Source organism: Protopterus annectens, chromosome 11.part0, assembly GCF_019279795.1.
Source record: "Protopterus annectens isolate FY-2018-M chromosome 11.part0, PAN1.0, whole genome shotgun sequence".
NCBI classification, from domain to species: domain Eukaryota; kingdom Metazoa; phylum Chordata; order Ceratodontiformes; family Protopteridae; genus Protopterus; species Protopterus annectens.
In genome coordinates, this window is record NC_056745.1 from 1,482,847,856 (window position 1) to 1,482,875,060 (window position 27,205).

At 43.3% G+C, this 27,205-nt stretch overlaps 1 protein-coding gene across 1 annotated transcript in view; it reads left to right on the plus strand.

Moving 5' to 3' along the window:
* The window catches only part of LOC122815927 (angiopoietin-related protein 5-like), a 597,255-nt gene that overhangs the window by 47,975 nt on the left and 522,075 nt on the right, over positions 1-27,205 (plus strand). Inside the window, exon 2 of the mRNA XM_044088792.1 lies at positions 12,226-12,314. Coding sequence (XP_043944727.1) covers positions 12,255-12,314 — 60 coding nt within the window. The 5' untranslated portion in view covers positions 12,226-12,254. The remainder of the gene's footprint in view (positions 1-12,225; positions 12,315-27,205) is intronic.

The window sequence follows — 27,205 nt, forward strand, 5'->3', positions numbered from 1 at the left end:
AGCCTTGGCCAGGTCGAGGTAGACTGTGTGCACAGTCTCTGTTTGGTGACTCTCTCAAAAAAAATTCCACCAGATTTGATGGACATGACCTTCCTTTAACAAAGACAAACTGTAGGTCCAGCATTTGCTGGTTACTTATATCCTCATGTCCATGATTCTTTCTATGGCCTTGCGTATGAGGGTGTAAGACTTGTGGGCCTGTATTTACCCAGATCAGTGGTTGGACCTCCTTTGTGCAGGATCTCCCATTCCATGGGCACAAAACCTGACTGCTCTAGTTGAAAAGTGATTTGAAGTAGACCAATGAGTTTTTCCAGCTATTTATTAAACATCCCAGGATGTTATTGGGGCCCATTGATGCAGTGTATTTGGCCTTGGAAAGTGCATTAATGACCTGTTTTTTAGTAATGGTTGAGGGATTGTGTTGTGTGGTATTTCCTTTGGACTATGGTGGGGTCGGGGGGGTGAATTTGAGCTGAGCCTGTCGGCCAAAAGTTTGGCACTGGCCTCCAGTTCAGTGTGGGTGGTAGAATTAAGTTCTGCACATTGTGTATTTTCTGAGGCTATGGACATAGCTGTAGAAAGCTTTGATCTGAAGTAGTTAACTTAATTATCTGCAATCTGTGAGTATTCGGATCTGTATCTAATCCGAGCCGGCAACATTTCAAGCATCTGCTCCAAGCTCCTCCCCTTTACCCATAACCCATCACCATCTCGTTTGCCGGTTCGTGCATCAGCATCGTGATCTCCGTAGCTCTGAGCATAGGGTTGTAGTAAGTCCCTTTATGGTCCTTTTTCTAGAGTATGAGTGTTTTCAGTTCCCTTTCCTCCCCCAAACGCTTTTTCTTCGGTTAAAAAAAAATAAGGTTTGTTAAGTAGTTTAGTGTAGGCCCTCCCTACCCTTTAGGTGTGAGTGCTTATAGTGTGTTGGAGTTAAGTGGGCTTCGTGTGTGTAGAATGGCTGATCAGCCCAAACCTACTTTTAAGAAATGCACAGTGTGTGGCCATAAGCTTTCACTGGCGGATGGTCACTGTTTGCCTCGGTGTTCCCCATTTCAGTGTAGTGTGTGCGCCAGTTTTAACCCTAGGGCCTTGAAGGAAAGAAGGCCAAACTGGTGGCTAAAGGTCTTCTACCTGCTTCCACGCTGGACTCCTCAGCCTTTGCTCCCGGAGCTGCTGCCCATCCTCCCCCTCAGGCAGGGACTCTCCCTCCCACTAGACCCTTTTGAAGGGGAGGCCAAAGGAAGGGAGACAGAAGGATAAAGACAGAGAAGGGGGATGAGCCCCATAAACTGTCTCCAGATCAGGAGCACTTCCCTAGCACGCCTTCTAAGGTGTCAACACTTGCGTCTCCTTGGCTCCACTCCCCAAGATGAGCTGACTAGCATGCCTTCTAAGGTGTCAAGACCTACATCCTCTGCTCCACTCCCCCGAGATGAGCCAACAGTGCCCTTGGATCCGAGGCACTTCCCTAGCACGCCTTCTAAGGTGTCAAGACCTACATCTCCTCTGCTCCACTCCCTGAGATGAGCCGACAGAGCCCTTGGATCCGAGGCCTTCATCCAGGTCATTGCAGTGACCAGCTAGATCCAAGTCCGTCGCTTCATATCAAACTCATGGTCGAGCTCAAGGGACAGGATGATGAGATTTATTCGGACCCAAATCCAGATGGGAGTCTTGCCAGGCCCCTCTCCTTCCAGAGGGGGGACCTCCATACCCTTTCATCCAATTTCTCCTTCCCCGATCCAGCTTGCGGTTTCTGGGTGTATGGATCCGAGTATCTTCAGAGCTGGGGGTTCAGCACTGACTGTTCCTCCAGCCTAGACTCTGGCTTTTTTTTTTTTACCTAGAGTTCCTCAGATCTGACCAGTTCGGATCCGAGCAACTCTCTGATCCGAGGGAGTGGAGGTGTCTTCGGCTCTTGACTGTCAGATCCGAGCCATTCCTTTGGAACTCCGGCTTCCCCAGCCTCGGCCCTAATCCTCATGGCGGACCCAGGGAGAGCTTCCACCTTGTTGGATGCTAAGGAGGTGCACTCTCCATCGGCTTTCAGTGTGGTGGAGAGGGTATCGAGACCCCACGAGACCCCAGCCTATTTCCGTGGATTCCGCCCAGACTCCCTTCAGCTTGTCCTAGGGACAGCCCATGCTAGAGGAGCCCCAGGCAGTTCCCCTGGAGGAACCCCCATGGCTCATGAGCCCTCTTCAGAGTCCCACTGAAGAGGGTCCCCGTAAGCACACATGTAAAAGGAGGCACCTGGACTCCCCCGAGCACTTGACAGAAGACACTGATTTAGATGGAGAAGGTTCCCCCAGGTCACCTCCCACGGATGTCTTTTTTTTTTTTTTTTTTTTTTTTTTTTTGGGCGACGACATGGAGATCCTCTGCCAGAGGGGAGGTTGGTCAGCCCCAAAACCTTCTACAGATGAATCTGTGTTCCTGGATGCTTTTGGCATGGGCCCATCTACGTCCTGGGTGTCCCCGCCTGCGGATCCCTTAGTGGAGCTTATCACCACGCAGGCATGGAAGGAGTCTGACATCATAGAGCAGATACCTAAATGCCTGGACAAGATTGTCTCTCCACCCTCAAACAGGCCTGGTATAAAGGATCCCCGTGGATGCTATGGTGGTTGCAGCAGCCACGAAGAGGGAACTGGCTCAGGAGAGTTCCTCGTTCCACCCTCCAGACAAGGAGTCCAGGGCGGTGGATCGATTTTGGGGAAGTGTGTATTTTTCAGCAATGTTTTCCATCTGAGCGCTGAACTATTTGGCACACGTTCTAAGACTGCAACGAGACCTAGTCAGAGTTAGCTGAGTTGTCCCCAGAGTCTTTGTTGCCGGAGGACAAGCATCTGTTCTCCACTAAAATGTCGACTCTGAAGTCAGTATTAACACTTCTATGTGCCTCCTTTCCCATGCTATGGAAGGAGCAGCTAGGGCGGCTGGGACTGGCGTGGCTATGAGGCGACACTTGGCTCAGACTGTATCAATTTGTGGACCCCTTCAAGGCATCTTTCACAAATGCTCCCTTCGATGGTTTTTTTTTTTTTTTTTTTTTTTTTTTGACTGACACCCTTGTCCAGAGCGAAAAGGACAGGAAGACTTTGCCATCGGAGTCCACTTCTCTAGCCCTCAACGATCCTTTTCTAGGAATCTGAGGGCAAAAAAAGATGTGGTTCTGAAATTCAGTTTCTCAGGACAACTCGTCCCCTAGAGGCAGAGGGGGACAGGACAGACGCCGCCCCAGAGCCAGAGGGGGTCCAAGGAACTTTGGGTCTAGGGAGCCCTTCTCGGACAGGCCAATGCAGCAGCCCTGAGGGGTTGCCTGACTGTCCTACTCTGGAGGCAGTTGGGGGAAGATCATCCTTGCACCAAACTGCTTGGGGGAGTCCATAACTGCATATCGTTGGTGCTTCAAATAATATCCAGAGGCTACACATCAAGATTCGCAGATCGTTGGGTGCTTCAAATAATATCCAGAGGCTACACAAAGATTCGCAGAAGCTCCAGGAGATTCCTTCACTTCCAACTGGGAGCCAATCATTTCCAGTTCAGAGCCCTACCCTTCGGTCTCACCACAGCCCCCAGGGTGTTTACTAAGGTGTAATGGCAGTCGTAGCGGCTCACCTGAGGCTTCAGGGAATTCAGGTATTCCTTTACCTAGACGATTGGCTCCTTGCTGCTTCCACCAAGCTTATTCTTTGCGTAGCTAGAGACTCCTTCCTTCATCTTGCAGACTGGCTAGGGATCACTTTCAATGTTTCTAAGTCCCTCTAGGACCCGGTGCAGATCTTGGACTTTATCGGGGCACAGCCGTACACCCTTCGACTGAAAGCCTTCCTAACTCCAGACAGGGTCCAGAGCCTACGGGCTAATATATCCGTAGTTGTAGGCCTCTGGTTACCAAAGGTGGGTGACATTCTCAGAGCCATAGTCTGTGTGGCAGCAGCAATCTTTATCCCCTCCTGTGCACGTCTTCACATGCATGTTCTTCAATGGACTCTAGCCATACAGTGGTCTTGGCTAGATCTCCCCATGGAACATTCAATTCATATCAGCAAAGCCTGCAGGGTGTCACTTCTCTGGTGGCTACAATCACCAGACATCTTAGTGGGATGCCCATTTGTTTCACCCAAAGCCACAGTGATCACAGACACGTCCCAGCTCGGGTGGGGGGGCATTATCTGGGGAGGATGGTCCAAAGCATGTGGTCCCATATCTGGGCCAGATTGCATATCAATGTTCTGGAGATGAGAGCAGTTCTCTTAGCATTGCAAGCCTTCCACAGTGTTCCTCTGGGAACTATTTCAATTCAGTCAGACATGTCTGTTGTCTGGTACAACAACAAACTGGGAGGAACCAGATCTTACCCTCTGTGTCCTGAGGCCATGAGAGTGTGGGAGTCGGCAATCTTCACCAGTCTGTTTCTGATTGCAATGCACATCCCGGGACGCTCCAACACATTAGTGGTCCGATTGAGTCTGGCTATTCTAATGCCATAAGAGTGGTCTCTGAAACGGTCTATAGCGGAGGAGATCTTCCTTGCGTGGGGTCAGCCTTGCTGCGATCACTTCGCATCTCCTTCCAATGCGAAGTGCAGCGAGTTCTTCGCTTTGGTCCCCTCACCAGGGGATCCCCCAGAGACGCTCTCGTCCATGCTTGGTCTCCCGGGTTACTGTATGCTTATCCCCCATTACCTCTCATTCCAAAGTTTCTTCAGAAAGCTTGCAGACTGGGGTGCATAGTGATCCTCATTGCCCCATTCTGGCCTCATCAGGTGTGGTTCCCTTTTCTCTGGTCTCGTGTTTTAGCTTTGCCTTGGATTCTGGATCCCTGCTCTGATCTCATTTCTCATCCCTGGGGCACTTGTCCACCCAACCTGGACAGCCTCAAGCTGACTGCTTGGTTGCTCCAGTTCCCTTGATTGCCAGGAATCCCGGTTTTTCATATTCAGTAAAAACTATTCTGGTGGCGTCCCATAAGGCCTCCACTAGGAAGATTTACCGTAGTAAATGGAAACTAATCTCTGTTTGGGCTTCTCAGAGAAACCTGGATCCTTTTACAACCCCTGTTCCTGCAGTGTTGGATTTCTTAGTTGCCAGTTGCACTTTCACAGGGGAGTAACTACTCCCTTGCTGAAAAATACTGGCTATCTCAAATTTCTATGTTAGTGAAAACATGAATGCCCTGGCCTCTTCTAGACTATGTAAGGCTTTTCTTAAAGGCACCTTTATTTTGCGTCCTCCAATGAAGGACTCTGTTCCTCCTTGGGACCTTACCTTTCTCCAGGCTTTAGTTGCTCCCCCTTAGAACCTGCAGCATCCATATATTTGAAGTTCTTATCCTGACAGACAGCCTTCTTAGTGGCCATTACGTCAACTAGGAGGGTTTTTCACATTCAAGCATTGTCTGCCAAGCCCCCTTACATGATCTTCCATAAGGACAGGGTATCTCTCTGCACAAACTCTTCTTACCAAAAGGGGCTTCTGAATCGAACCATTAATCAAACAATTAACATGCCTGTTTTCTTTCCAAATTTTCAGAACAAGGGTGAATATAAACTGCATTTGCTAGATGTTCATAGACCACTTTTTACACAGAACAAAGCTCTTCCATAAGTCTGACCAGTTATTTGTGTCCTTGGCTTTACCCAGAAAGGGTTTGCAATCTCCAAGGTTTCCTTAGCTAGATGGCTTATACAATGTATTTTGCAAATTTTTAGACACAAAGGTCTGTCCCCACCTGGTAAAATGAGCTTTAACAGGACCAGATCTATGGCAGCTTCTGCTGCCTTTTGGCCTAGAGTTTCACTGGATGACATTTGTGTGGCAGCAACTTGGGCACGGTCACTTCATTTCTCATAAGTTGGGTTTGATCTCCAGAGGGAGAGCATCCTTTGGCGCTGTGGTGCTCAGGAATATCCTTCATGAGGGCCTCCCAGGACTGAGTATCTGGGGACTCTGTTCCACAGGTTGCTGATCAAGTGAAGTTAACTACAGGTAAAAGTTACGTACTCGCCAGAACGTTCCATCGGTGTAGTTGCACTTCATTTTTCTGCAACTGTCCCACCCTCCTTCCCCTGAACCTGCTCATGGTTTATAGTAAAGTTGAGTTGCTGATTAGTTTGAGTAGTAGCAAACTCGATCTGAGGGAAGGTAGGAAATGGTGATGGGTTATGGGTAAGGGGGAGGAGCTTAGAGCAGATGCTTGTAAAGTTGCTGGCTGGGATCCAGTACGGATCTGAATACCCACAGGTTGCAGAAAAATGAAGTGTAACTACTAGGATGGAATGTTATGGTGAGGACATTTTTTTTTGCCTTTGCCTAAAGCTGTTTTTCTTTAAAGGCTAAATTTTTGAAGTATTAATCCTCTTGGCTGCCTGTTTAGATTGGTCAGGGGGCTTTTGGTATGTATGGCTTTGTTCCTGCTATGCTTGGCCAAATGTTTTTTTTCTTTTATTGTATAACCGATTTGAGAATTGTGATTCCACCAAGGTGGCTTGTCTTAAGTTTGTCTTATTCTTAATATGAGTGGGCACAGCTTGCTTAATACAGATATTAATATGGCTGTACAGATATTTTGTAAATGGCTCTGTGTATTCTGTGGTGTATACTGTATTTGGAGGTGCTTGTCTTTAGCCAAGGTGTTGCTTACTAGAGAGAGGTCAGCTTTGGAATAGTTTCTAAAGGTTTTTGGTTTTGCTGAATCCCTGGATTTAATTTTTATTTCAAATACTGCCTTGTGGTCAAATCTCACAAGTGAAGATATTACATTGGGTGAGGAACATTGGCCACCCATGTTTGAGTACAAGGTAAAGTATGTTTGTGCTTGGCAGTGGAGGCATTGGATAGAGTGTTGCCATGGGTGGTGTTTTAATGGAGTGTTTACATGATGGCTGAGGACCCTTTCTTTGTACTGTGCAGCAGGCCTTGGTGTTTTAGGGAGGCTACCTGTAAGTGCCTCAGCATAAGTAATTTTGTGTGCACGGTCTTTACCCTGTGCAGTAGGTGTGATGCAAGTGTCACTGACGGCCTCTAGGATTAGTTTTGTTTGAAAGAATTTTGCCTTCAGCATTGGTGTGTTTACACCTCTTGCATACACTGCCTGTTTTATTAGGAATAAGTGGGTTGTCAGTGTACATGAGGCAATTGCTATAATGAGTGAGGAAAACTTAAATGTTGAACAATTCAAAAAACAATGTCCTGAAAGTAATGCCTTGAGTGCAGACCACAGCCCAGAACAAAGACATTTAAGAGTAGCGGGCACAATAGGCCTTCACCAGCAATCCCCAGCTCAGAAGGGCAGAGGCTACCCTTTTCTCCCATGAGTGTAGACCACAATCCACCTTAATTAAAAGTAACTTGCCTGAAGCCCAAGCACTTAAACCAGAATTAATACTTTTTTAGAATAACTGACATAGTAATCCTTCGACCAGCAATTCCCAACTTAGAAGGGTGTAAGCTTCCTCTCCTGCTACAACAGTATAGACCACAAACCTTCCTACTTTGAAACCCAAGTGCTTAAATAAAAACTAAGAGGCTTGGAACAGTTTAATCAGGCTACTAATAAAGTAGGAAGGAAGGAAGGGAAGAAACGGACAATTCAAGCTTAAGAAACTAAGGGGGGGGAGGGGTTAGATCCCTAGACTGAGTTTTTTTTTTTTTTTTCAAAACAGGTTTATTGTTTTAACATAGACTGAGTTTTTCTGATTGCCTTGCTAATGTGCATTAAATCAGTCCATAACTGGTCAGAGGATCCCTTGTATGCCAGACACAGATCACCTCTTGGCAGTCTGTAGGATACGGAGTGTAGTGAAAGGGCGTTTAGTCTTAAATTGCAGATTGTTCTAATTTTTATGCACACAGTATCCATTTTCAAAATTCCTTGACGTGTAGTCTAAACTGAGTTTCACAAATACCCAACAAAACTTGCAGTTTCTGTGCTGGGATGGTTGCTGTAAAAGTGTTTCTACTGGGTGGTACAGTTCCTTATGTAGACTTTACAGCCAGAATCCATTTATGAAACACTAGTGGAACCATATTTTTCAAATTGTGTGGTAATACATTTTCCCTCGTATCAGTAAGGCTCCTAGCAATTTATCTTGAGGGTTAGAAATGTAGAAAGATAATGGATATGTAACTAAAGCCAACCACTCTGAGTAACTACAAAGGGAGTCCTTTGCCCACTTTTAGGTTTGTCCTGTTTGCTCACTGAAGGTGTTTAGTGAAAAAGATTCCTAAAACATGGTTGCATGTACCTTGTACAGTTAGTGTGCACACTTGGTCAGACTTAAGTATCCAAATATTGTTTAGAGGTTATCTTGTTTCACTAGAAACACTCCTGTTTTTAAATCACTTTCAGTCCAATAACATTTTCTGTGCCCCATATGTTCTGAACTTCACTTGCAGAACTGTAACATCTGTTTTATGTTAATTTAATATATTGTGTAGTTTTGTGGAGCTTGCATTTCCTTTCAGTCACGGTCTTTGGTTATTTTTAGTAAACAAATTGTTTTATAGGTTCATGGGTAGCTACTAGGCTATTGGCCCTAGGGCCTATACAAGCCTAGCCATAACAATTCCCAGGCTATTGCTTCCCATAAATATTTAATTTCCTGGACCCCTGTCTAGCAGGGCTACTGATGTGATCCCCGGAGTGAATTTCCTATCTCCCATCCAATCGTCAAGGTTCCTCTTGGTCTTAGCAGGGAATCTTGATGTAGAGATAAAGTTGCCAAAATGGCTGCTCAACACCAGAAGGACATTTGATTTAAAAACTCATTTGCATCTTAATCTATCAAAACATTACTAATCCTCAAATTTAACAGATGTGCTCCACAATATTTTTCTGTGCTGTAACTCTTTCAAACGATATACTGGTAATTGGACAGGCTGAGTGCTACTTCAGGTTTTTAAGCATGTTTTTATGTAAATACTCAGTTTTCAAGATACGGTCTAGATTTTAAATCTGCCAGAGAAAGGCCACAACCTGAAATGTTTATAATTAAACAGAACATCAGATTTCAGATGTCTTTCCCTGTTTTTTACATAATTAGTGAGTTTCCTTTTGCAGTTTATCCACTCCAGAACATTTAGACAGATTTACACTTGTCTTGCTACCTCACAGCAATAGATTTGTACGACATGAACAGTGAGGAAAATATTTTGAATGACAAGAATTTCAAAGAATTTAAAGCTTTGGTCAGAGAAGATTTATTTGACTTTTATACAGCTAGACATTTGGATTCTGGTGGAAAGAATCTGGTTGTGGAGAATGAATTTAGGTCTGATTTCATGCAGACTAGAACTTTACTTTTAGGAAGAAATGAGATTTATTGTTGCTGCCTAGACAGGCTTTTGTCGTGCACTGAGAGGTTCTTCTAGTGGTGTGGTTATTCTAGTGGTGTGTTTATCTACAAATTAATGTCCGTCTTGCCTAGCTTTACTATACAGGGTATTTTTTTTCTCAAGTATGGCTTTGGAGTACAAAAGAAATGCAAATGATTTGTCTGGCTTTACATTCTGTACATTAAGCTAAAGTGCATCCTACATTGCTGTGTCTGTTTTAAGGAGATACACTTGCATGAGACGTATGTGGCCAAATGTTTTCTGCCCAAGAATTTTATTCATGTAGCCACCACTGTGGTTTAGATGGGTAAAACCCTGACTGTGCAGATGACCAGATTCTGAGTAGCAGCCCAAGCTCCAGTAGGAGACTGCAGGAGAACATGGCAGCAAATGGACAAGTCCAGCTTACCATTTAGGTGACGTCCGGATCACTAAATGTTTACCCTGTGGTGGTCCATCCTAATGACCTCCTCCTGGCAAGACAAATTGCATAATAAGTGAAGGGGAATTTGGTGTGGTAAGTCACGCCCTCTGAGGGCAGCAAGAGGTACTCCTCTGAGGAAAGAGGGTAGGCTGGCCTGCAAAACCTGGAAGCTTGTCCTCTGTCTACCCCATGAGTCTCTTAACAGAGTGGATGAGCTGACTGGGGATTCCTGAGCAAGAGCGAATGAGCCGTAGGACCCTTTTCTTACCCCAAATTCCCTGGATTCTTGACTCTTGCTACTGTGGCGCAAATGGGCTAATTGAGTGGAGGTAGGAGTAGTGAAGCTCAGTACTGTAGGGCAGGGAGGAAGATGGTGATAATTGTATACATATTATTATATACATAATTAGGAAGATGGTGATAATTGTATACATATTATTATATACATAATTAGGAAGATGGTTATAATTGTATACATTTTATTATATACATAATTAGGAAGATGGTGATAATTGTATACATATTATTATATACATAATTTTATGACACTTCTATATAATTGGTTGCATCTAGATGAAGCTGATAAAATATAGTGCTTTATTTCCAAAAGATTTAATTATAGATTTGAAATGGTCCTGTTATGAATCATTACTTTTAGAAAATGATAAATGTTCTATATAATTAATCCATTAATCCATATTCATAAAGGATACTCACACCTCCAGGTTGGTGGCAAAACTGCTCTACAAATTGTAGCATGCTACAGGCCACCCTCTCAAACTCAGGAACCCCACACAGCCTTCCTGAAGACACTGGAGGGTATAAATGTATCTCCAAACACCATCATATTGGGTGACTTCAACTACCCGAATATAGACTGGGAACATTACTCAAGCCCTAACTTTCTACTGGAGTTCATAAATTCAAATGCCATGGAACAGCTAGTCACTGTTATACTAGATCTCATTGTCACAAACTTGGGGACTAGTGAAGAACTTCTCTAAAGCAAACTTCACTACTCAAGACTGGTGTGGTATCCTTCAAGGAGGACTGCATGGATCAGGCAATCCCAAATAAAACCAAGACTCTTTCCACTAGGAACCTGGGTGGAAACTCACAGATATGCTCAGAATTAGTCCAAATGATACAAAAATCACTGAACCCACAGAAAAACACAGCATCAATGGGAAATAGTCACCAAGGCCATTGATGAGGAAAGGCAGTCCATACAGCCTTGACACTCACATTGCTAAAGTGGTTAGAAAGACCTTCTACATTGCCCACCTGATCATGAAGGATTCACATCCAGATCTAGTGAGGTCATTGTTGCTCAGAGGTGACATTATAAATGGCAGATAGCCTAGTATAAACCTATGAACCTATGAATTGTTTAAGTTTATTTTGTTACATGAAACATAATGTTGAAAGCAGTTTGACAAATAAAAATCAACCCTTTATCAGGTTGATATATTTTTTTTAATTCTTAGGTGCTATTTCATATGAAAGTAAGTAAAATGTTTGTCACACCAGCTTTGTTTTTGCATTTATATTTGTTTTTTTAGGTGGGTATTCTATCAGATTTTCAAGCCGTAGCTCTCCCAGTGGTATAGGCTATTTTTTTGTAGGCCTGTAGTCCATGTTTGTAGGTGACGACTAAGCTGGCTGCCCTTGCAGACCAGTTCAAGCCTAGCCAATTTCCCTGCAAAGGTGAGAATCGAACCCTGTACCTTTGAGGTAAGTATTATGCCACCCCCCCCCCCCCAAGCCTAAGAAGTATTGACTGTGGGTGGGCTTCAACCACCAACCTTTTGGTTAACAGCTGAGCATTTTCATTAACACTCCAAGAAAAATCTTAATGACTGGATGGGAAATAGGAAATTCACCCCGGGGTTCACTTCTGTGGCTCTGCTCGACAGTGGCACAGGAAAATAATTTTCTTGGGTGGTGAAAGCCAGGGTACCTTTTTGGCTAGGTTTATGTAGTCCTAGGGCCAGTAGCCTAGTACCTACTTATGAGCCTATTCTAACAGTGCCCTAGGGAGTGGAGCCAGTATGGTAGCTGAAAGAAGGGTGACTTTTTTTATAATTTCTGCATGCTTCATACCCCAAATTAACTGAACACTTTCAGTTCCCATATTGTGTGGATGTTCAGATGTCGTGAATTCCTGTATAAAACTAAATATATATATTTGAACCTCTGGTTATGCCGGTGCCTTTCAGCTTGTTTTTGCACTTTGTGGTGAAGGTGTAATATGATCAAGACTGGAAGTGAACAAGCTCAGTGTTGTACTTGAACAAGTGGCAAAATAGTGTACATTCAGTGTGGATGGAGAGACATTGTTTTATAATCTGAATCAGTGTAACCCTTTAAGTTGATGTGTATAATGCTAACATTCTCTTGTATGTTAGTCTGGCTGGAGTGACGTTTGTCTTATTCTCCATTGTATTTTTTCAGTAGTGATCCAGACTTTTTGAAAGTACAGAATGAAGGCTGTTGCTGCTGTGATACCTCTGTTCTGCTCTCTTCTGATTGTGATTATAAAGGTAGGATTTTTGTTTATCTTCTCATACTTATTTATAAAAATAAATGAGTGGACTTGTTACCGGTTTGTAGCATTGTACACGTCTGTATGTACATTAGTATGACATCATTTTTGCCTCCACATTCAGAATTAAGAGTGGGTACAGAATTCTAAAGCAGTCAAGTATGAATTTGGTGATAGAGCCATTTAGCAAGTGATGTGATTTCAGGTTTGCAAGTGGTTCTAAATCATAACGGAGCTGACTGGGAGAAGAGACTTGAGCGTATCAAGTTTTTTTTTCCCCTTCACTAGGGGGAAAAGAGGAGGGTGATTTGTATGCGTTTTTAGTAGAAGCTGAAGTTATGGTGGAGACTGGAGGTTACTTTTTAGTAGAAGCTGAAGTTATGGTGGAGACTGGAGGTTACTTGCATCATAAAGTTGGTCAGTCCCCCCCCCCCCATCAGCTGTAAGTACCAAACAATTGGGAGTCTGATCTTTGTTTTGGTGTCCTTTGGTGGAAGTGGTTGGAGAGGTAGCAAGCTGAGGAAAGTTCTCAGATATCTGTCTAGGAGTGACTTGAGCTAGCTTGACTTTGAGTATCCCTGGTGACGTGCAGGTGTTAGTAATATTTTTCTTTGTATTTTATTTTGGTAATCCGATTTGATGTATGATGAGGCCCATTTTTGGCAAAGGCTAAGGAGCTCTGTCTGGTTAACTGACAAACTGAAGACTACAAGACTAAACTTTTTAGTAGCTCATAGCCTTAATCCTGCTCACTGAACTGTCAGCCCAGCAGACAGGTTTTTGGCCAGTAATAAAGTTTTGTTTATTTCACAGTAGATAACATAGCTGATATCATACTATATATGCAGTGTGGCTAAAAGTGTCGCTGCTAGTATGCATTAATCTTTCACTTATTCTGTTCCACTCACTTCTCTTACAACTCTTGTGGCGGTCTTGGCAACACGTAGTTAAGTGCTGCCCGCAGGACTTCACAGTGTAAATTAGACTTGTTCTGATCCTCTTCATCGTTACTTGTGTAGTGCACTGATCAGAACTCTTCATCGTTACTTGTGTAGTGCACTGATCAGAACTCTTCATCGTTACTTGTGTAGTGCACTGATCAGAACTCTTCATCGTTACTTGTGTAGTGCACTGATCAGAACTCTTCATCGTTACTTGTGTAGTGCACTGATCAGAACTGGCTAATTGCAGGTACAGCCTGAGGAAAATCACAGTAGATAACGTAGTCATTAAGGCTGATGGCAAGAAGAGAGCTTGAACCTCTTCTTCCAGAGGCCTGCCGCTGCATTCCTTACTGTGGTCTGTCAAGCCCCATTAAACCAGAATTCCAAATGTGTCCAGCCCTTTCTGTTTCTAAAATGGGCCATCATCCCTCCCTGTCCCACAGTCTGAATTAGCATAATTAACTTCAAACTAAACACACATTCTAAAACAGTGTTGCCACTTTGAAGAATGTAGAGGCACTTCTGAAACTTGATTGTATGCATGTATTTGTTCTGGTTTCTGATGTAACTGACTATTTTAATCTGTTTAACAAATCTCGTCTACCACCTTTCTTTGGACAACTTTTTTGTTTACGTGGTTAAGAAATGTGTTTGTAGGAGTGATGTACGTTCAATACATCACTGTTGAAGTAGACTGTTATTTGGGTGTAACCCCCTGCACTAGCCACCTTTCCAGAGCTTTGGGCACCCACCAGGTAATCTCACTGCTAGCAGCACACAAGGCAGTTGGGAGTATCGAAACACTTTAGAGCTTTTCTGCTATGTAGTGAGCATAGCTGGCCTTAGGCATAGGCCAACTTGGTGACCACTTAGGGCGCCACTCTAGCAAGGATACTTTTCCAGTATTTATTTGATGTAAGTAGACCAGGATGGGGGCAATGGGTGGTGTGGTGGGGGGTGCTGTGGAGCCCTTTTTCCTAGGGCACCAGTTGATCTAGGGCTGCTCCTGGAAGTGAGAGCTTCTTTGGTGGGCCCCATGATTCTGTCAGCTAGCAATCCGTCAAGAGCTGAGCAGATAAATTCCAACATGGGGAAAGCCTTCCTATTGTTTGTCAGTAATTGTTACTTGTAAGACACACTAATGCTAGCAACCATAAATCTGAAGCAAAAAGCTGGCCAAATGCAGAATGAGGTTTAATTGTACACTCTAGTGCCTTGGCACTGCCACCTTGTTCAAGAAAGAGATTGGGACTGTCACGTTAACTTTGAGTGAACTATCATGTTGGTGCATCTATAAACAGTTGGAGGAAAAGTTGATTTTTTTGACAGAACTTATTCTTTTGAGATCCTGTGTGTTTTGGATATTGTATTATGCTTGAGGGGCTTTCAGTGGTTTACTTACCTCAGAACCACTTGTTCTCTGCTATTCACCTTACTAATTCATAAAGGCTCACCTACACTCATTCCAGATCTTTCCCTGATTAATTAATGGAGCAGCAGTTGGTCTCTGGTTATATTGTCACTGAAGCACAAAGATAAAGGTGTGTAAGGAGCATTTTGAGAGACCTGCTGCTAGTGGGGGTCTCTGCAGTGGCCATTTGTAGTTCCTCAGAGCACCAGTCTTGTTCCCACAGTCCTCATGGTGAAGCCTTCCAAGCCACCAAAGACCAGGAGTGGTCACATCCTTTGACTGTAGGGATGCCTTTAGTGAGCAAGGGAGAGCCGCTGCTGTTGCCCCTTTCTGGGGAAGGGGCAGGTGAAGGGTCTTCACTTGGCTAGGTGAAGCACTAGATATAGGATCCAGTGTTCCTAAGGGTCAGGTATTCTCCAGGCAGAATGTGTTTGAGAAACTTGTATACTTTTGTTTGGAAGGACAGATTTAGTAGAATATGCCATGGAAATGATCACAACCTTCTGATAAGAGAATGAAGAAAGTTCCTTATGCTGAAATACTTCAGTCAGAAGAGCAGTCATTGTTGGGGGAGAGCAGTCATTGTGGGGGGAGGGCAGTCAGAAGAGCAGTCATTGTGGGGGGAGGGCAGTCAGAAGAGCAGTCATTGTGGGGGGAGGGCAGTCAGAAGAGCAGTCATTGTGGGGGGAGGGATGTACTTCAGGAGTTTCTTCTCAGTCTGAACATTATGTAATTCTGAAGGCAGCATAGCTTCAGGTGTCCTACTGAAGGAAGTTTCTTTCACTGATGTTGAACATGTAAGTTTCAGAGGGAGCAGAAAGAAATCGCTGTTAGTCACAATTAGAATGTTTTTCTCACTGTATTATACTTCTGCCCCTAATATCTTGCAGGTTGTACAAAGTGCTGTAGACAACATGGGTACCTGTTTCTAACCCTATAGCAGACCCAACAGTCCTTTCTCTTCATAAACCTGCTGCTCATAAACAGGCAACTACTATAAACCCAATTTCTGTTGGCAAACCTGGAAAAGCAATGGATAAGTTGGGGAAGCTGACCTGTTCCTCTAGTACTTTAACTTTCAGGATTTTAAACTGCCAAGATCGTATGTTAAAAGTTTGCGTCTTTTCAGAATATGCAGAAGTTAGTGGGTAACTTTTCTTCACCTAAGGCAAAGAATTCCTTAAATGCTGTTTCTCAGGCAACTTGAGCTTATTATAAAATGTATGCGTTTGTTGCTATCTCTTCATCGGAGCGGTGTTGACTAGGTTTGCTTGACATTCTCAGTCTTAAATCAGATCTGAGATTTTAAATTCTCAGACAGGCCCTTCTACAGCTGAGTTACTTGAGGGTGATGAAAGAGGAAAACTGATTCAAGGTGTGTCTCAGATTTTTAAACCTCCTTTTCTGACCAAATAGTTTTCTTCTCCACTCACTTTTCCAATCTGTAGTTTAAACAGCAAGGACGTGGAAATCAGGGTTATAAAAACAATGTAAAGTAGGCTTAACAAGCAAAGGAAAAGCCTTCAAAAATGCAGGGCAGTCTTCTGTCAGCATGACTATCCCCATGTTCAGGTTTCCCACTCTGACAGCCTTTCTATGTCTGTGAAGCATAGTCTTCCTTTTTGGCATTAGTCTCAGCCACTTGGGTTCTGAATATAATCCCAGAAGGGGTACTGTTAATGGGAATCCCTTCCTCCATTTCAGGGGAGTCCCTCTTGCCCAGGGAACCAGATTTCTTTCTTTCCTTCTATTCGGGCAAAACCTACTTTCACATGCAGTCATTAAACCAGCGCCTGGCAGCCTTCTGTGCATAGGTAATTTATTATTCAAGGATATTTCTGGTTCCCAAACCAGAAAGCTCCTGGAGGCCAGTGCTAGATCTTTCGTAAACATTTTGTCAAGGTTCCAACCCTGAAGATATTATCACTTCAGTATATTGCACCTCAGATTCCTGATGTAGTTTTCATGGTAAAGCTGGATCTAAAAGACTCCTATTATCATTTTCCCATTGCAAAGCATTTTGTGATTCCAAGATTTGATGCGCCTGACTTGCATCATTTATTCTCTGTTTTACTATTTGGACTCTTTCCTGTACACCTAGAGTATTCACAAAATGCCTAGTTGCAGTCATCTCGTATTGCATACTCAGTGGCTTTCATACTGTTCCATATGTGGACAATTGTCTTTGCAGGCTGTCAGGAGTCTTTAGCAGCGGATCAGGAATTTCTACTTAGTCTTGGTTTTCTGACCAGTTTAGTGAAGTTTTTTTCTCATCTTTTCTCAAATATTTTTCCGAGAGGTTTGCTGGACTGGGAAGAGTTTCTTCTGTCAGGCAAATTAGTTGAATTTAAACCGTTCTTCCTGAATTTCTTTAGCCTAAGCCAAGCAATGGCAATGGAGTTTCTCAAGATTCAAGGGTACGTCCAGGTCGTAAATGAAAATGGGTGACATTTGCCAAACTACACCTAAAGAAAATGCAATGGTACCTCAGATCAGTTGCAATGGTACCTCAGATCAGTCTGGACAGAGCATCTACACATTTTGGCTTTTCAGAATCCAGATTTGTAAAGAGGGAGATTGAAAGATGGGCAGACCAACTAGCTTGCAATCCAGGCTTTCCATTCTTCTTCCAGACCATCTCCATCTCCAGTCAGTTAACAGACACTCAAGATCTGGCAAGGGGAGTGGTTTCAAAAGGGTTAAACATGCAAGCCTGTGGGACTGTGGACAGTGAAGCGCATAAATGTCAAGGAGATGTTGGCTGTCATCAGTGTTTGGAGGCCTTTAAGCATTTCTGGTCCTCAGAATGTCAGCGAGTGTACACAGGCAATACTATAGTGATGTGGTACATAAACAAAAAAAGGGGGTACCACAGCCTACCCTATTTGGCAGCCTTAGAGGTGTCGGCTCATTTCAAATTAACTATTCAGTGTTCATACATTCGGTCAGAGCAAAACTTTATTGCAGACAGTTTACTGTGACCGGGATAGACCCCCCCCCCCCTCTCTCACAGACGTGCACGCACAGAGACTTTTTTTATCCTGGGGTCTTTCAACAATTGATCCGACTGTGGGGAACACTTCAAATATGTATAACTGGTCCAGGATTCCTTATCGGCTCTGGAAGACTGATGTTTCTCATTCCCATGGACAGGAGTGTTCCTATAAGCTTTTCTACTCTTTTCACTGATTACTTGGGTTGTTCTAAAGATCAAGCATGAACTCACCAAAAACTTGTGGTGACTTCCCTTCTGGCCAAGGCAATGGTAATGTTGTTCATATTGATCGCTGCTGCGGTAGCCTGAACTGTATGGGCTACATCCTGCTAAGGACATGACAGCCATTCAGCTTTCAAAGCTTCAGGGCACCTTGCATGTGCTTTATTTGGGTCTACTTCTATTCCCTGACAGCCCATTTCACTGAAACCCATTTGGTTGATGGCTCATTTCATTGACAAAAGTATTCAAGGCAAAAACCTGGGATTTGCCCCCCTCCCCACTGTTGTGCGACTGTGGAGTTGTTATATATAGTTGGGGGGGTGTGGGGGGCACAGCCCCCCACCTAGAATGTTTGTCGATGAAATGAGCTGTCAACCAAATGGGTTTCAGTGAAATGGGCTGTCAGCGAATAGAAGTAGACTCGCTTTATTTAGCTTCAGCTGAGCTGACTAAAGTCCGGTTTGGGTGCCAAAGCCTTCCTGTGCTGAAGAGATTCTCTGAGGTTTGAAGATATCTGCCCAGCAATGGAGCAGCATTAGCAGACAGCATACCTCTCTTCCTGTTAGAGCATGAAATCTGGACAAAGGCCCAAAATAGGGACAATGTTAAAATACTGGTCGTACAAACTTAGAAAGTTGACAGAATAACAGGTTTTGCATTAGTATGAATTTTTTGAAGGTTATGAAGTCTGAAACTTAAACGTCTGTCATTATTATTTTTTTAAGTTCAGTTTTTTTTTTTATGTTTTGCCACTAATTTGCCAGAAAACCACAACATTATGAAAAATGGTCAAAAAATACGAGACAAAAATCTGGACATTCTGTACAGTTGAGAGGTATGCCAGACAGACAAAGTTCCCTTCTGGGGGAAAAAAAACTTCCATTTTATTTTTGTGACAGAAAACTTAGTTTTTCTGTGAGATTTATATTGGCTAGGAAAATGTGCTTTAGTGACTGTCATGTGACTTGTATTCACTTTGAAATGGGAGCATCTTTACTTTTTTGGTAAACAGTTAAAACTTATTTAAAACAAATTTTTCTGTGGATAAACTTGAATTTTCCTTTTTGGTGGCTGGGGTAAGTTGTTAATGCTTTTTTACTGTGGTTTTATCAGACAACTTGCCTGTTTAACTGACTATTGCTGCAAATCTTCCCTGCACCTTTTTCAGCATAACCATGGAACAACGTAGAAAATATTAGACCGCCTTTGCCACCACATTAAGCTGTTTTGCCTCCGCTGCAGATGGGTGACTCTACTATGGTCAAAGTTGGATCCTTGATCGCTCATCTTTTTCCTTGGGCCCTGCTGGTGTAATCCTTATAGCCACCATGATCTTGGGGTTAGACATGTCCACTGTGGCTGTTGGGTGTGCCCTTGATGGGTAGGAGAGCCACTCTTGTCCCTAGATGGGGCAAAGAATGCTTCTCTATGTAACCAGAAAGCAGAGTCCATCCCTAGAAAGGTGATTCCTGGCCAGTTTCTTTAGGAATTCCTGTTGGAAAGAAACAAAGAACTAAACGGATGTCTTCTGTCTCAGTGACAGTGGACAAGAGTGATTTATTGAGCGTAGCTCAGGATATAGTGCAGGCTTTTGGCCCTTTCTATGACTGTCTCTAGTAAAAGAAAGAATTATTTTCCTGAAGTGATTAGTTTGATCCTCAAAATGAATGTAAAGGGACATGTTGGGTCTCCGATTTCAGATTCTGAGTGTGGCTTTGGCTAGTCCCTGTGAAGTACTGTCTTTCTCTGAGACTGTTTTCAAAATGAATCCGTCATTTCAGTGGCAAATCAGTGATTCTAGTCCGTCAAAATATTTGTTCCAAATGGAATTTCTAGTTTGGAATTTCCAGAACCTATGTCTATTCCACCTGTTTTGGAAGATGTTTTTATCACAGCCTGAAATTCCCCTGACAGCCTGAAGCTAGCATTGCCAGCTATCCATTTTGTTTTTTCCAGACTGTTCGGAAATCAGACTGTCTGTAGTCCGGAAAGCACTGTACAAATTCTTTTTCCATTTCAAAAAGCTGCTGGGAAGCATTTTGTGTCCTTTTGACTAGGATGGGAAGGCTGTTCATAGGTTTTTGGGGAAAATCAGCAGTCAGGCTCATGTTTTGAACACGGCCACTTGTGAGAATGAGGAATGTTTTCTGGGCATCTGTTTCCAAGTGAAATCTGCTTTGTGTAATTTTAGTTGCTACTGTTTTAAACATCACTATTCATTGTTTAAAAATGTGCATAAGACTATACTGTGCCAGTTTCAGGGCGGTGTTCCAAAGACCAAATTACCACTAAGAACTAGAAGTGCACTCTAAGGGTCATGCTGTTCGCTAGAAGTCTAAACCTCAAAATGCACTTGTTCGAAGCACTCCTCAAAATGGAGAACATCGATATTTGTGATGTAACGGAAACCTGGTTTAAAGTGGCAGAAATAGCCTGGTAGCGCAGGGGTGCTAACTCATTCCATGCCTTTCAGCCCTGAAACATGGACCGAAGCTCTAAAGGCAGTGGTGTCTCCATGTTCATACAGGATATGCACAACTCCAGACTAGTAGCCCAGCATAATGCATCTGACATACTCAAAGTACAACTAACATTGGGTAAGACTGCGATCCAGGTCATAACCTGCGATAGGTCCCCAACCATGTCCCTAGAGTCTTAACTGTGCATTCCTAAGCACCCTGGAATCTTATCAAGGTCCAAACCAACGCTCTCTTACTAGGAGACTTAAACTACCCCTCCAACTGGGAAAACTACTCCAGCACCAATATACTGGCCCAACGCTTCCTGGAATTCATCATTTCCAATGCCCTAGTCCAGCTCATTCTGACCTCCACTAGAGGAAGCAACATCCTTGACCCCCCCCACAACACACAAAGGTAACCACCTTGAAAAACTTCTCCAAAGCTGACTTTGGACTCCTAAAAACAGAGGTGGCTAACTTCATGGCACCCATGCCAATGGAAAATAGTTACATGACTGCCGAATCATACACACCAGTGCAGTGTACGAACATGTGCATAAATGCATGGAACTAGCCATACCCAACAGAACCAAGATGCTCTCCTCAAAAAAGGAAGCCAATCTGGTGGTCCCCTGACATTAAACTCTACAACATTTAGAAAGAAACTGTTGCAGTAAAAGGTGAAACCCCAAGACTGGAAAAATTCCCTTATTAGCCTCAACAAAAAGTTGCGATCTCTCATCAAATCCTCTAAAGCCAGCTATGAAGGCAGAATTGCGGCAATCACAAAGCCTTCTATAGCTAAATCGGCTATAACCTCCGCAGCAATACTCACATTTGCTCTGAGTTACTGTACAATGGTACTTCCTCTACTGAGCCACCAGATATTGCCAACATACTGGCCAACAGATTCAGTGCCAACTTTACACCCCCCCCCCCAAAAAAGGACCAATCACAATACTGGAAGAATGCCAGGCATCCAGCATTGCTGCATTGTCCAAGGCCAAGAATACAGCTTCCATGGGACCCAATGATATCCCTGGCTGTGTTCTACATGAACTACAAAGTGAACTGGCACCACATCTGCATGCTCTGTTCACTCAGTCTCAGCTCAGGCTTTGTCCTTACTGAATGGTGCACTGCAACAGTCATCCCTCTCCATAAAGGGGAAGCAACTTCAGACCCTGGGAGTTATCACTCCATTAGCCTGATGGTCTGATATGTAGAGTTATGGAGTGCATCCTCATGGACCTGCTTAAAGATCTAGGAAATTTCCAAACTCTAGACCCCACGCAATTTGGCTTTGTGAAAGGGAGATCATGCCTGCTCAACCTGGTTGACTTCTTTGAATCCTTCACCAGGGCTGTGGATGAAGGTAAGGCAGTGCATACAGCTGACCTTGATCTAACCAAGACCTTTGATACTATTCCTTACTCTGGGAATTATTGATAAACTCGCCAAACTAGGCATAAACCCCTGTATCACTAGGTGGGTTGCAAATTGGCTCACAGAATACACAGTGTAAAAGTAGCGGCCTGCAAGTCAGACTGCCGACCAGTCATGAGTGGAATCGCACACGGATCTGTTCTGGGTCCTCTCCTGCTCGGCATTTACTTCTCAGAAGTCCAAGCCAATACAAAGGGACTCACAGATGACTGCAAACTGGGACCCATTAAACTCCCTCAAGTGATACAGGCATCCTACAGAAAGGCCTCTGAGACAAATGACTGGTGTCAAAACCATGGCCTTAAGCTTAATGCCAAAAAATGCATAGTCGTCCCTTGATAAAAACTCAGTTCCCACTAATTACCACATCAATAGGAGCCCACTGAATACTGAAGGCGTAAGAGATCTGGGAATGCAGGTTGACAGCAACCTCTCCTTTGACCACCACATTGCCACTGTGGTCAAAGTCCTATGTGGCACTTTTCATTACCAAGGATTTTGCATCCACAAAAAGAGGTCATAGTCTCTCTACTCTTCCCTCATTAGACCGACCTATCGGAGTATAATGCCCCATTTGACATGTACCTCATTCGACACCTTCAACAGCTGGGAGAGGCCACAGAAGTACCTTACGAAGAGGATCCTTGGCGTAGACACATGTCCTACATGGACAGATTCAAAAGACTCCAGCTATTCTCTCTCATATCACCTACAAGAGGCTATCTCTCTACTTGACTTGCAAAGCCATGTTTGACCAAGCTCTGTTGGAAATGCTACAGCTAAAGAAATCACAGTCCCTCCACACCACACGCTCCAGAGACGTCAACCTCATTACCACAATCAACAGAACATGCTGGAGGAACAGGTTCCTCACCCAGAGACTGCCCATGCTCTGGAATAGACTTCCCATACATGTCAAGCAGAGCGCCTTGCCATCCCTCTTCAAGAGAAATCTTGAGTGGATGGGTAATACAAAGTTCACCCCGAGAATCACTCCAGTGGCTCTACTTGATAGAGGCACTGGGAACCAACGTCGAGGGGCACAATGCCAGGCACTTCTATGGGCTAGGCTTGTAAAGGCTCCATGGCCATTAGCCTAGTACACACCAGTGAGCCTATGAAACTGTTAGATTTGTCTGGCTGTGTTCACAAAACCACCCAACAGATATAAAAAATTGCATTTTGAATTCTTTGGATAGAGAGCTAGTTCTTCAACCTGGTGTAGATGTGTGATGTGAGGGGGAAACTGATTTGGGGGCTGTTTTAGATCTTTCCGCCCTCTTTTCCAAGTTTATCAAGAAATTTTATATTCCCTTGTCTAATTTTAATAAACAGTCCCAGCAATCCTTGGTTGGCAAAATGTTTAAAATGTAGTGGCGGGGAGATTCCAAAGAAAGCAGGACCCCCCCTCCACCCAGAACAAAATTCAGTTTAAATCTGAATGGCTGCATAAGGGACTCCCATCCTGGCAGTCCCTTAATCCTTCCATAAAATCTGAAGATCCATTTCTCTGGAAACCAATTGTTTTGGACCGGTTCTGAGAGTAATCCATCAAGGCCACAGATGACTGAGTCTTGGTCTCTCCTCCTTTTTCCAGAGATTCCTCTTCATCTACCAGAACAAACACTTCACTCCTGTTATCCAGCATATGCTGGCTCAGGGAGTGATGGCTCTCCCTCCTTAGTGAGAGATTTTATTCAAGGATGTTTCTAGTGCCAAAGAAAGCTTATTGGAGACCAGTTCTGAAACTTTCTGAACCAGTTTGTGAAAATGCCAAAGTTCAAAATGCTGTCACCACAACTTTTTAACCCCAGTTTCCCATAAGTTTCCTAGACACCTTAGATCATGTTTCCAATAAGTCCAGATTTCAAGAGCTTCTTAAGGTTTTGTCTGGATTACTTTCAGTTATCTGAGTTGGGCTATCTACTGCTTCAAGGATGTTCACAAACTGTTTAGGTCCTGTGATAGCCTACTGCAGACACAAGGTATTCACACTTTTCCTTATTGGACAGCTTGCTCATCTATGCAGAGTCATTTTTTCAAAATGCCAAGAATCTCTCTTGGGCAAGGGATTTCCTATGTAGGATTGAATTCCAAGAAAACATTAAAATGTCTCTCTTCTGACTCCTTCCCACAGGATTTTTTTTTTTTTTAGGGTGGGGGGGGGGGGTCTGCTGGACATCAGTTCAAAGATTTTCTTCCAGAGGATTCTGGGTCTTATGACATCAATGAAAGATGGCCATGATACCTCTTGCAAGACTCAACATGAGAAAGATAGTCGTAACTGGTCTGTCTAGTCCTAGCATTAATATCGCTTTACTTTTCAAATTCAAGTTTTAAGATTTGTGAAAAGGGAGATTGTGGTGGAGACACCACATCTCTCAGAATCCAGGTCTGCCATTCAACCCTTCTCCTGCAGCAGAGTCGGTGACAGCAGACACCTCTGACTTTGGTTGGGGAGCAGCATCAGTGGGAGTAAAAGCACTGGGGCTTTGGAATAAAAAGGCAAACCAAAACACATCAACATAAGAGGTTTTGGCTCTTATGAACTCAAATGTCTAAATCATTTGTGGTCCCTTGGTCCTCTAAGAGTATTTACAGACATTACAGTGATGTGGGATTTCAGACATTACAGTGATGTGGGATTTCAGACATTACAGTGATGTGGGATTTCAGACATTACAGTGATGTGGGATTTCAGACATTACAGTGATGTGGGATTTCAGACATTACAGTGATGTGGGATTTCAGACATTACAGTGATGTGGGATTTCAGACATTACAGTGATGTGGGATTTCAGACATTACAGTGATGTGGGATTTGGAAACAAGCAAGGGGAATCCGATCTTACCAGCACAATCTTACAGGCATATTGCATTTTAGCAGAACAAAACGGTGTGGCAGATGAGCTAAGAAGCACCAGGACAGACCCTCCTGAATAGAAACTGAATCAGAGGGTCTTCCAAGATTTGATCCATCTGTGTGTGTTGGGGGGCTCAAATGGATTTTTTTTTGCCTCCTCTCTAAACAATCATTTGGGAAAGTTCTTAAAGTCTCTGTGCAAGAAGGCCTGAAAAGCCGATACCTCTTCTTTTTCATGTTCAGGAATGTTCCTCTGCTTTTCCACCCTTTCCACTAATATCCAGGGTACTTCTGAAGCTTCAGGTTGACCCTGCAAAAGATCACTATGATGACCGTCTTCTCCAGGTAACTGTTTTTTCTGGAAATGTCCAGGAGAATTACCACAAGCTTTTCCATAGACTGGGTTTACTCACCCAAGATCCAGGGTGTTTGATATATCCTGACCCCAAGCAACTTTAATTGACCCCCACCCCGGATGATAGGTTTGGAATACATTTGAGACTCTTTTTTTTTTTTTTCCTGAGGGCTTGCAGCAAGTATCTCGTGGAAGCAAGAAAAAAATCACATTAACAAATGGAAAAGGGTTTTCTAGTTGATTCCAGCAAAATAACCAGTATCCATTTGGGCTAGTGTTTCTCTGGTTTTAGATCATGTGTGAGTTAACTATCCTATGTCTGCTCTCGAAAGCTTTCTTTGGATGCAGTAACATGTCAAAATGTGCTCCAAAGGGGTGTTGCATAAGACACCTTAAACTGTTGGCTCCGCCTAAAGAGCTTTTGTGTTTAACTCTTACTCCGTCTGAATCAGTCTTATCAGGAGGTTCTTGGCATGGCAAATGTCTTACTCTTCTTGCAGAGAACGAAGTAATATCTTGAGTTGCAAGCTGTTATGGTGGATCAACCTTATCTTTTATGTTTCACTGAGATTGGAGTTCTTTGGGAACTAATCCTTGTTTCTTTAAACAAATCTTAATCACGTATAACATGAGCAATCATACCTTCATATAAATGAAAACCAAACCATATTGACTCTGCAAATATTTATACATCACTCATTCAAATCCCACCTTCTTATAAACCTTATTCCTCCTTTGCACATATACCCATTTCTTCTTATGTAATTTGCTCCTACTCTGTAGATCCCAGTTCAAGTTTTATCTCTGTTACTATATCAACTACTTCTAGTGCAGTTGGTTTAAACTTTGACTCCATTTTCTAGTAATTGCTTTTTGGCAGCCACTATAATTAGACTGGGCAGGGCCTTACTATTTCTAGGCAGTTCTGATTCTGTATTGTAACTCAATCATTTCCTTGGGTTTACTAATTGTTTTCACTCGGTATCAATGACTGTGTAGTCTGCAGGGAATCTTTAAAGTCTGCCATCTTATTAATCTCCCAGAAAATGTTTCCAATAACTTACTTTTTCCCTATCACACCTGAAACATGTGCTATCTCTGAAGAAAACGTGGGTATTTTTATTCCCCAGTACACTCCAGTGTAATCACTTCTAAGCAAAGAGCCTAAATATTCTACACTTTTGTTGCATATTTGGGAGACGTATGTATACCCCCCCCATTGTTTGTTTGTGAATTGCTTATTCCATCTCTCTTCCCAATCCTTTCTGACCTCCTTTGTTTGATTCTTATAAATATCATGCAATATTTTATACTATGCTATATCATTTTTAATAGCAGCTTCTGTCCTAGAGTCTACTAAACTCTTCCAGTGCTACTCATTGGCTTAGGATCCCCTATTTCTCTGCCTAATATTCTGATATCAATCCTTGATAGGAAAGGCAATCTCTAGTCTGCTGCCCAAATAGAATGGGAAGAAGCCAAGAATTTATTACCTTTTCCTCTCTTTACTCCCAATACCTTGGTCTTTTGCCAGTTTTCTCCACTAAATTCCAGCCCCATATTGTCTGTATCCCTAATTGCAGTCATCCCCATCTGCAGAATCTCTTTTCTTTATTCGTGTGTTGGCTTAGCATAAAGTATTGTCTAACTAGTTTATGAATATAATCTGTACGGTTATTCTCCTTGAGGATCTGCAACCAGAATCTGTCTCTTTCTTGATCTTCCTCCTTGTTTCACCATCCCTTTCCACTTTTGAATTATAGGTTTCTGCTTGTGCTATGTCATCATCTTTCAGCGATTCCTGTTAGGGGTCGCCACAGCGGATTATCTGTTTCCATTTCTTCCTGCCCTCTGCATCTTGCTGTGTCACACCAGCATGTCCTCTCTCACCACATCCTTAGGCCATCCTCTTTTCCTGTTACCTGGTAGCTTCATCCTTAGCATCTTTTTCCCAATATACTCAGCATCCCTCCTCAGCACATGTCCAAACAAACATAATCTTGCCTCTCTGGCTTTGTCTCCAAACCTTCCAACCTGGGCTGACCCTCTTATATACTTATTCCTAATCCTGTCCACCCTCGTCACACCCAGTGCAAATCTTAACATCTTTAGCTCTGCCACATCCAGCTCTAACGCCTGCCTTTTTGTCAATGCCACTATCTCCAACCCATATAACATAGCTGGTCTCACTA